The following is an 11,573-nucleotide window of genomic DNA, read 5'->3' on the forward strand; positions in this document are numbered from 1 at the left end:
TAKTTGCCTGACAACAGCTGTTGGCTTAAATTTGACTTGGATAGCTCTTTGTATTTCATAGGCTKCATCCAACTGACTCATCAGTTCACTTATCCCTACACTGCGGTAAATCCCAGAGGGTTCATCTCAGTTTAAAACTGGTGATGAACTTCATCTGCATCCTTATCCCAACCCTCATCTTCTCTCTCAGGCTTCARCAGCGCCCCCTGGAATTCCAATTTGGAAGGAAATAATTTCCATCGCCTGCCTCCTAGCTGACAGACAAGCAGGAGGTGCCCTGTGATCCCAAACAGTTACTGGGCTGCTCATCTGCCCTGWGCTCAGCCCTCATCCTGTCAGCTGTCAGGATCAAGGAGGTCCTGAGGGAACTTTTAGAAGTACCTTACACAGTCACAAAGTCATTCCCCCTTCCTGTAGGAAAAGACATGRCTTTCTCCCATCCCAGCTCACAGTTCAGCTGGAATCCCAGGCTATGTAGCAGAGTGTAGGTGCACAGGAGCCCTGTTTCTGGCTCTTTTTCTCAAGATTCCTTTCTTACCCCTCAAAGGCAGAGATTGTGCCTCTGACTGATGAATTCCTGTCTTTCAGAGCAGCTTCAGTGTGACTTCAGGTAATGTTTGTATTTCCCAGTTTGCAGCCAACTGACTCAATAGCTAACATATGGCAGTGAGTGGGATAAAAAACAACCCTGTGAGCAGTAAAGCTGCCAGATGTGTAGTTTTATCTGCTGTGATCCATATATATAACTGACTTTCCTACAGAATGGCATATGGCCAGTGTATGCATAGGCTGGGAGATGTGTGGCTGTGGTGTAAGCACCATCCAGAGCAGACTGTTTTTGTGAGACAGGGGCTGTTACTTCAGGTGCAACAGCCTCTTTGCTGTGACTTACAGTGTGATGACTCACGTACATGTTCAAAGCCAAACTATCTGTTCAAAACCACAACTTCTGGCTGAAGCAGTAGGGTTTGTTTTCCCCTTTCTTTCAGTTCCCTCCATCCTGTCCATGTCAAGGGTAAAGATGGAGAAGCTACTGATTTATAATAGGAAATCACCAACAGTATTTGTTGTTTCAGGAAAATGTTTTGTTTTCAGTAATCAGTGAAAATACTCTGGGAAATTAGAAAAATTTAGGAATCGTGTCAGCTCTAGAACTTGATCTTTGTAGCCAGTCTCAGTATTTCCTCAAAGCCTGTTACTGGACAAAGATGCAGATCAGCTCTGTGGGCTTATAATGGAGAATTTGACATCTTTCTGCATAATAAACTAGACAGTGGCTGACTTAACTTGCTGACATGTGAGCTTTTTAGCTGAAGTATATTTATTCATAAATGTATTAGTGATTTGTTTTCTATGTTCACAACATGACTTAGGTTGCATGAGAAAAAAAAAAAAAAAACAAAAACAAAAAAGATTACCTTGCTGCAAAAGTTTCCAGCAGGATGTAATGAAGTGAGATACAAAAATGTTATTAAAATAAATAAATAAATAAATTTAAAAAAAGAAAAAAAGGAGAAAAACCAAGAGCTTTGCCAACTTAGTCATTCACCACAACACCTTCAGCATTCACATATTAGAGATTTAATAATCCCTTCTGTAAACATACRTGAGCCAGGACTAAGAACCTGTTCATACTGCATTTCTAGTTTGGCTAATGAGCAGTCATGGCACCTTCATTATGTCATTTCACTCCCTTGCATCCTGGTTTCATAAAAGGGATAAATTATCCTTCCTTCATTTCATAAAGCACTTCCAGAGTTACACATTAAAATCTCTAGCACTAGGAATTATGTTTATATATAAATTATGTCTAAATGCCAAACAAACATATATCTTTTTGAACGGATGAAAGACTGGACACATTGTACTACACTCAAGCTATGAAACATTCATTATTACTGGCACACTTTCTTTTCTGACAAATGAAACCAGAGCTTTACCTTAATTCAGACACAATTGACATAAATGAGATAAAAATGAGAATACAGAAGAATAAGTATGTATAGATTATGTAAGCATGCATTAAATTAATGTATAATGATGAATGGCATGGATTTTAAAGATAAGCACTATAGAATCAGGTAGCAGGGAAGTGAGATACAGAAATGTTGCTGTAATTAAAAGTTTTAAGGTTTTCTGAACACCTTTAGTAACCCCAGTATTACTGAAGCTGATATTCAGCTGCATTTCCTGCATTTTTATGAAGGATACAGGATTTTCCACCTGCAATTTTGTTTGAATATACAGCCTAGCATAGTGCTGGCTAGAGAACTGATTGTTCTTTAGGGGCTCATATGCAATGAGCAGGGATATTTTTCTGTCTCCTGACAGTCAAAAGTCCACTGCACAGTTATTATTTACCCAGTGAATAACATACGCCAATGTTTTCACTGTGGATGCCAACTACCAAACTTAGCCTACTGGACTCTGACACCAGCATAGTCAGTTTTGAACTTTACAGAACTGGAAAAAGCTGTGTTTTCTGCAAGGATGTTGTTGGCAAACCTCTCTTCAGTTTCTCATAGTTCATCTGAAAGATRGTTAACACATTATCATAAAGACAAGAGAATAAACTGCCATATGATTGCCATAATGGGTTATGATTTGAGTAAGTGTTCTGAAAGGGGCGACAGATATACCAACTAAGCTTGAAGCACTGAAAAGTTTCAGCCAAGACCTCATGGCAGCCTGAAGAGGCTCAGGGTTACAGGCTTTATCACAGCAAAAGCCTCTCTGCCCTTTGGTGAGGCCTCACATCATCATCCCAGGGCCAGATTAAGAAGCCCCCCCTCTCTGTAGGTTCTGGATGTGAAAATGGGGGGCTTGATGTGTCTTTGACAAAAACACAGAATCAGTTAGGTTGGAAAAGACCTCTGASATCGTTGAGTCCAGCCGGGGACTGAACACCTCCACGTCAGCTCTACCATGACACTCAGTGCCTTCTCAGTGTCTCCTTCAACATCTCCAGGGAYGATGACTCCAYCRCCTCCCTGRGCARTCCATTCCAATGCCCAGTCACCATTTTTGTGAAGGTCTTCCTAATGTCCAACCTAAACCTCCCCTGGTGCCGCTTAAAACTATGTCCTGTCGTCCTGTCGCTGGTTGCCTGGGAGAAGAGGCCGACCMTAACCTAGTACAACCTCCTTTCATGGAGCTGTAGAGCCTGGTAAGGTTCCCCATAAGCCTCCTTTTCTCTAGGCTAAACACCCCGAGTTCCCTCAGCTGCTCCTCAGCGGACTTGCACTCCAGACCCTTCGCCAGCCTTAAAGCGTCACCAAAGCAATGCGTGAAACGACAGAAAAGACAGTCGGGTGACGTTTTTGGGGGGACAATTCGGCACACAGCTGGTTTCCCCAGAGAGAAGCAGGAAAAGCACCCCCGTCCGGCCAGGCCCAGGCTCGGCGGGCCCCGCCGGCCTCCCCGGCACGGTGGGCGGGMGCGGGGGCGGCTCCTTCCAGCCCGGCCTCCTCCGGCCCCGCCGCTTCCCCCGCAGCTCCGGGCCCGGCTCTGGCTCCGCCATGGGCTCCGCTCGCTGTTCGGGGCTGCTGCCGCCGCTGCTGCTGCTGCTGCTGGCGGTGTGGGGGCTGCGTGTGGCGGGCGGGCTCCGCTGGCCCGTGCCCTACAGGTGAGTGCCGCGGGAGGCCTCGCCGGGCCGCCGTCGCTGCGCTTCCTCTGCTTCTCGGTGTATCAGACTGGAAAGGCCGCGAAAAGCTTCTCCTTTTTGATCGTGGGGTGTTGGTCATTTACACGGCATTTGGCTCGCCAAGGGAGCGGTGGTGCCATCCCAGGCCGAGAGCTTCGCGTTTGGTCTCAGCAGCGGTAGGGTTGGTACCCGGGAATGACTGCCCGCCTCTAAACATGCTTCCTAATGCCCGCAGAAAAGGCGMTGATGAGGAACTCAGGGTACGGGTTGTTTTATTTTTTWAATTTAACTTAACGTCATACTTCTYTCCATGATAAATAAAACGGTGCAAAACCCCGTTCGCTGCTCCAGAGCTGCCTGAGTGGCAGAAGTCCTGGTGCTGTTGGGGACAGCAGGAGACTGCACTTTGAGGCATGAAAATAGCGACAGCTGTGACTGTGCCGGGGAAATGAGCCCCTTCAGAAGAAGGGCTACGCTTGATTGTGTATTTTGTGCGGGCTTGCTGTTTGTAAAGGGAGTAGTTATCAATGTTTAACTGTTATTTWATAATGCGCACCTGAAATTTTGAGAGCCTGTTGCATAATTTCCAGAAGTTAAATTTGCGTCAGGTGATGGCTGAAGGAGCTGATCTTGTAGTCACGAGTTGTTGGGATTTTCCAGCAAGTTCACTAGTAGCAAGACTGGGTCTTGGGATGGTCATATTTGGAGTACAAACCTTTTGGTGTGAAATGCTCAGAAATGTGGGATTTTTGTGCTTCTTAATATGCTTGTTACCTTCTTGTTACATGCAAGGTGCAGTGCAAGGAGGAGCTGAAAATGTGAAATGTGCAGTCCAGAAACAGGACTCGAATGTGTGTTTGGCCTGAATCTTTGTTTTCTGTGTGTTCTTTCTTCAGACATACTCGCTGGGGCTTGGGGCCTTTTTTTCCTTTTCCCCCAGGACAAAATAAAGGCAGATGTGCTGGAGTCCCCAGCAAACTTGGGAAAGAAGTCCTTAGGGAAAATTGGTGATATCTCAGCTGGGCTGCAGGCCTTGCTATTGCTCACGAAGTCCTGTGTCCTTGAGTCATCTCACAGCTGGGGTATTTCTGTAAGTAGCCCTGGGCAACTGAGTGTTAGACTCTCAGGCTAACCAAGCAAGATCTGGACAAGCTGAGCATGCCAATTTGTCTTGGTAACAGGCATATAGGAACCTTGTTTTAAGTGAAATACAGGGAGTGACTCTAAACGAAATTGGGAGAGGAGGACTTGTAGTGGGTTGATCCTGGCTGGATGCTAAGTGCCCACCAAAGTTACTCTATCACTCTCCTCCACAAGTGGACAGGGGAAAGAAAATACAGSAGAAGGTTCATGGATTGAGATAAGGACAGGGAGAGATCACTCATGAAATACTGTCACAGGCGAAACAGACTCAGCTTTGGGATATTAATTGAATTGATTACTTACAAAATCAGAGCACAGYAGTGAGAAGTAAAATAAATCTTAAAAACACTTTTGCCCCATACCTCTCTCCTTCCCAGGTTCTACCTCCTCCCCCTAGTGGTGCAGGGAGATGGGGAATGGGAGTCATGGTCATTTCATCAGATGTTGTTCCTGCTGCTGCTTGGGGAGACGAGTCCTTCCCCTACTCCAACATGGGGTCCCTTGCACAGCAGACGGTTTTCCATGAACTTCTTTAGTGTTCCTGGACCTTTTTCCTACCAGGAAGCCTGCTCCGGTGTGGGCTTCTCTCTCAGTTGGTCTGAAGCCTGCTCCATGGGTTCAAAGTGTTCTTTAAGGCATCYACCTGCTCCAGCATGGGTTTTCTYCACAGGCTGCAGCGACACAGCTGCTTCACACCATGGTCTGCACCACGGGCTGCAGAGGAATCTCAGCTCCAGCACTTGGAGCAGCTCCTCCYCCTCMATCTCCATCAGCCTTGGTGTCTGCAGGGCTATTCCACTCACATATTCTCACTCAGCTCTTCTCTGGCCTCAGTTAGATGTGTTTAATAACGTTTTTCTCCTACTTAAATCTGTTATCACAAAGTTGTTACTATCATTCCTGATTAGCTTAGCCCTGCCCAGTGCAGGGTCCATSSTGGAGCTGGCTGGCATTGGCTCTGCCTGACAGGGGGAAAGCTTCTGGCAGCTTCTCACAGAAGCCATCCATGTAGCCACCCTGCTACCAAAAGCTGGCCACACAAACCCCACACACTTGTCAAAAAGGTTCTTTGCTGTTTGTGTGCAGTGTGATAAGTAAGTGGGTCAGGTCTTCAGTTTTTGAGATCTAATAGGAATGAAATGGAAATGATGATCCTAGCTAGGTCGTTAGACCTCTTTTATCTAAATTAGCATAGAGGGGTTAATTTTTTTTCTGATCKTGGCAGAGTCAAAATAGCTTCATCTGGGGACCTCTTACTATAGAATAGTAAGAACATATTGGTTAATCCCTGTATAAGTAAATTGTCAGGAGAGTGGTTTTGAGGCACATCTCAAACTRTCTTTTACCCAGCATCTGTCTGTCTCTGATTTTGTGGAGTATGTCACCCTTGTTAATCTGCATTATTTCCATTTCTTCACTATCAGTACAGTGTGACTTGCATTTGTGAGCCTTAAATCCTGAAGTCTTGTTTCTGCAGATGTGCACCCCAGCAACCTTATGAACTTGTGAACTCCAAGTGTTGCAATGCCTGAATCACAGAATCTGCCTCTGGGGCTGCTGCAAACTGAAGCCTCCCCCCACAGAAAGCTATGACAGTTACTCCAGCTGCAGGGCCGTGCTCATCATCCTCTGTGCTTCTGTTTCTCAACACAGGCGCTTTGATTTCCGTCCAAAGACTGATCCTTACTGCCAAGCTCGTTACACCTTCTGTCCCACTGGCTCTGCCATTCCKGCTATGAAAGACGACGATGTCATTGAAGTGTATCGGTTACAGGCTCCAGTGTGGGAATTCAAGTATGGGAGCCTACTAGGACATTTGGTAAGGTGATGTTTTTAACAAAGYTATAGTGACAAATTAAGCTGAATTTAACAGCAGGTATCAAGAACGGGAGCTTTAAGGTCAGGATATGCTTGGATGGAAGAATATAAGAGCACACAAGCTAGGCTGTCTGTAGGAAAGATACTCAAAGACCATTAGGTTTCAAACAAAATGTAGAGGATTTAGCTCAGCCAAAGACAAGAGCAGCATGAACAGCACTGTTGGTGGGTTTGAACATGTTCCCCCATGTGGCTGCATATTGAGTGTTTTGTACATGCACGCCATTATGTCTTGGGTCTCTTTTCTTCTGTGCTGTTACTGCATCAAGAAAATACTTTCATTTGTCTCCCTAGATAAAATAAGTTGCTTAGTGTATTAACTTTTCTGCGGTTAAAAACTCACATATTTGCTTGGACACTGATATCTCTCAGGAGCGGACAGATGTGAGAATGCTGGATCATGAGAAGCCARTTGCTTTTACAGTTCTTTCTTGAGTGTTATGATCAGTGTGGAATTGAAGTCTCTATTCATGGAGTCATRCAAATATGAAAGAGTCTCAGCTTTAGTAATATTTATAATTACAGCAATAGCAAAATTAATCTTCAAAGCATGATTCCTAATCAGTGAAGAAATGTTAAGGAATCAAAACCAAGCACAAACAGTCAAAAATGGAAATAGATTCACATACTGATATCTTGGTTGTTAACTAAATATGGATTTATGTTTTTACTATACAGCTTTTAAACAAAATACTTATCTCATTCCTTTTATGGCATTCATTAGCAAGATCTGGTTTAGGTAGCTTGGTTCTGCTCTTTATTTCTCTGACACCCCATGAGGTCAAGGATTCAAAAGTCAGCTTGAATCTTGATGATGAGCTCCACTGAGTATCTGCCTCCAAGTGACAGAATTTATAATGGATGGATAGACAACCACTGAGACAGCRTGATTGCTCTGACGAAAGTGTGTCATGCAATCTAGTGTGTTGTGCTTTGGTGTTACTGAATTCAAGGTATTATAGGAACTCCTTCTCCTCTTCTTACCCTGTTACAGAACAGCTCCTGAGCATCTTACCTTCTGGACAGGTCAAGCTGAAGTTGTTAYAAAATCAAAGTTCTGGTGGTTTGTTTATTTTTTTCTTTTCCAGAAAATTATGCATGATGCTGTGGGTTTCAAGAGCTCTCTAACAGGCAAAAACTACACAATGGAGTGGTATGAGCTCTTCCAACTTGGGAACTGCACATTCCCACATCTGCGGCCTGGCATGGATGCACCTTTCTGGTGTAATCAGGGAGCTGCCTGCTTCTATGAAGGAATAGATGATGCACACTGGAAGGAAAATGGAACTTTAGTTCTTGTGACCACAATATCAGGTAGATTTTAGATGCTTTTGATAATGTTAATACAAAATAGAGAGTCAGCCTTGTCTTTCGTAAAGCAGTATCTTTAAATTTATGTTCGGTAGGTTATTTGCAGTGTTAGTCACTGATGCTAATTTCAAACACTCTAATACAAAAAGTGGTATGAGGCTGGTGCCTTTTGAGCAGTTGGAGAGTTGTTAAGTGAGAGTCATTTGGTGTTTCTGTGCAAAAACACTTGAGTCTCTTGAGTATAAAAATAACAAAACAGCTTATACAGAGTCATTATGGACTCTTTCCACATTGCTTCACAAAAACAAAACCTTCTATTGTGAAGTGGCAGATGACCGCTGAGACAGAAAAACTGTTGAAAACATGTTCATTATTGAGCAAACAAATAAGGCATATTTAGCAACAGTCTCAAAGTTATAAAAATATTAATCTCTATTTCTTTCACCCCCATTATGTGTCAAAAACTGTGAAAATGTCCCCAGTATAAGGTAGTATGAGTATAGGAATATAGGAGCAGGTCTTTGTCGTATGTTGTAGAACAAACCTAGAACTTATACCTGAAAATACATGAGTGATCACCAGAAGAGCTTCTGGGTATGTACTGAACACTGCAATCCTAAAATGAAAAGGTCATTTAAATAAATCTGATTGATTTCTCTAGCAATAGAGTGAATAACTTACAGTCCTCAGTTCACTGAGGACTTGGAGAGTTACATTTTCTGTGACCAAAATCATTTACTCTTTGAACTTAGTGTAGTGTACAAGGCACAGWGGATAGTCAGCTTACAGCTTGTGTGATGTGATGCTTTGTGTGTRCTGAATTCCACCCTTAGCAGCTTTGCTGGCCTTAGTCTCTGCGTAATCTATCCAGTGCTGCTAAGAAATTCTAGACATTGTCTAACTTCTTCAGACAATGAAGTGGAGCTACTTTCCTGTGAGTTTGTAGTTCATGACTAAAGTACTTGATGCCTAATACGGTTGCATTCTTTCGTATGGATGCAGAGTTAAATATTTTCATACAGYTGGGGAACTTGTCATGCTTCCTCTCTGTGTGGATTATTTGAGGTCTAAGAAGGCTGAGGTTATGCTGCTGCTTGGTGGAGGCATTGTTACAGTCCTCCTTGCCTCTTGCTTCCCATTTCCATGAAACTTACAGGGAAGTAGCATCTCTAAGAGTTTCCTGTTGTCTGAATTTGAGTAGGAATCTGAAAGTTGCTGTGAAAGAGGGTGACTGGATGCAAGTGCAGGTGAACAGCATCATGAGCTGAACTTGCTTTCTTCAGAGAGCAGGCAAAAAAGCATCCCATTTTGCTGCTCTTACATTCCACTGAATTTAGCTTTGCCAGCTGAGGAGCTGCTAAAACAGCAGGGTGTCTAAGTGTGTCTCTTTTATGAAGAGACATGGAAATTTCTGCTCTGAATTTTTGAATTTAGTTAAAACTTGAAGAAGTGCAGAAATGCTTGTTGCTCTGGTGAGCATTTTGCCAGCRTCTCCTGTGGACTACCTGCGCTGTTTGTCTGCATGGATAAAGCAAAATGAGAAGTGTTACAATTCTCTGATGTTTGGATGTTCTGGCATAGTAGCAGGAAAAGGGTCAGAAAAAAAAAATCATGTTTTAAATAACTTGCATGTAAATGTAGTTTATTCAGTGGGTTCTCTCTTTCCCTTCCAACCTAAGCCTTGTGTCTGTGTATGGCGAGGTAATGTAGGTAAACTTTTGCAAGGGAGGGAGGTGAAACTTGAAATAGATGGAAAATATTTTGAGTCCTGTATTTGTTACCCTGTCGCTGTAATACTTATTTCATCTCTTACAGGAACCATGTTTAATGAAATGGCACAGTGGGTAAAATATGACAATGAGACTGGCATTTACTATGAGACCTGGACAGTTCAAGCAAGTCCTGGTAAAAATTCAACAGTATGGTTTGACTCTTATGAGTGCTCCAAGTTCATACTGAGAACCTACCAGAAGCTAGCTGACTTAGGAGCTGTATTTAAGAAGATACAAACAAACTATACAAGCATAATTTTATACAGTGGAGAACCTATTTATTTGGGGAATGAAACATCTATTTTTGGACCACAAGGAAACAAGACATTGGCAGCAGCTATAAGAAACTTTTACAATCCATTTAAACCTCATCAGACAGTCAGAGAGTTTTTTGTGGATCTTTTCAAAATAATTGATCGCGTAATCTTGAATCATCAGTTTTACCTCTTCTACAACTTGGAATACTGGTTTTTACCTATGAAGTTCCCTTACCTCAAAATAATTTATGAAGAGGTTCCTTTGCCTGTTGGAAGCAAAGCATCCTTTGGTGTGTGACTGCCTRCTGAAGAACAAAACTTGCCTTTATGGCAAAATATTCTTATGGATTTTGGGGCGCTACCATGATGGTGTTAGCAGGTTGATGTTTCACTACTGACTGTAAAAAGTGTGTTGGGAAGGCTTTGCTAAACCACGCGAAAGACTGTGCTTTTATTTTCTTACTACCTGTATAACACATTCATGAACGCTTCAGCATCTGTGACCTGGCCCCTCTTCAGTGTAACCATGGCCCCTGCTGCCAGAAGGGACACTGCACTGGCTCCTCTGGCTGAGCTCTGCAGTGCCACATGGGGAGTGGGGAGGCAGCTGCCTGCTCTGGTCTCAGGTGCTCTCCACATCTCTGGCCACGTGGCAGCAGACAGCAGCTGGCCACCAACAGACATGGGACACAAGCATTACAAGGACTAACTTGGCCTGAGCATCTTGATATGTCCATTTCCTTCAACATGTGCCTTACACTGGTGTTCTGTAGCTCTTTGGTGGGTACAGYTTGGATCTCTGAACTGTTCCCAGGTGTTCAGCAGGGTGGGAAGGGGCAGTGAATGTAACCAGAAGATGGCATGGCTGGTGCCTTTTCACCACTTTGCTTCCTTCAACTGCACTGTAAACATAATACAGATGGCTCTTCCTCAGATTCATGTGTGTTCTATAGCACAGATAAAAGCCAAGCTGCCTGTTTTGATGTTGACTGATGCATAACTGCAGTGTTCTTTCTACCAGTCTCCTATCTTAAAGTCTACTTGAGCTTTAACTGGGTCAGTTTCATGGAACTCAAGATAYATTCCTTCTAAATTTCTTCAGAAAGCATAGAAACCTTAATATGAAAGGTTTGGGGGCGGGTTTTGACATGGGAGTTAAAAATCTGTGCTTGTCACAGAGCTGCCTGTAAAAGGTGATTGCAGCCTCTTTCTAGCAGTGATGTTTGCAGTAGTGCTGCTGTGCCCACTGTGCTGCCCTCGAGTCCTGTTTCAGGCTCAGCTTAGAGCAGCCTGGCAACTACTTAGTTCCCTTTACACCCAAGGGACCAAAGCCAGAGAAGCCGGCTGGCTTTTTGGAAGCCACCTGCAGCAGCATAATACTCTCTTATTCATTGCTCACTTAAAAAAAAACCCAAAAAATCAAACTAGCTGTGGAATGAGTAGTGCTCCTGCAGAGGTTAGTGCTGKCTTGTGGCCAGGCAGGAACACAGGAACCCAACTCTGCAGTTTCATTTGGCTTGAATCAAGCTAATGGCCTGCTGCAGCCAAACAGAGGAATACACAATGATT

The 11,573-nt window shown here is 43.6% G+C and overlaps 1 protein-coding gene across 1 annotated transcript; it reads left to right on the top strand.

Moving 5' to 3' along the window:
• The first annotated feature begins 3,463 nt into the window (after positions 1–3,463).
• CLN5 (CLN5 intracellular trafficking protein) lies at positions 3,464–10,993 on the top strand. The gene is made up of 4 exons (XM_057366493.1): positions 3,464–3,625; positions 6,440–6,605; positions 7,753–7,978; positions 9,791–10,993. Exons 1-4 carry the CDS (start codon positions 3,519–3,521, stop codon positions 10,300–10,302), a joined length of 1,011 nt encoding a protein of 336 aa, XP_057222476.1. The 5' UTR covers positions 3,464–3,518; the 3' UTR covers positions 10,303–10,993.
• Positions 10,994–11,573: the final 580 nt, after the last annotated feature.

This window comes from Malurus melanocephalus, unplaced genomic scaffold (genome assembly GCF_030028575.1).
Source record: "Malurus melanocephalus ecotype Western Australia unplaced genomic scaffold, MMel_1.1 scaffold_66, whole genome shotgun sequence".
Lineage (NCBI taxonomy): Eukaryota > Metazoa > Chordata > Aves > Passeriformes > Maluridae > Malurus > Malurus melanocephalus.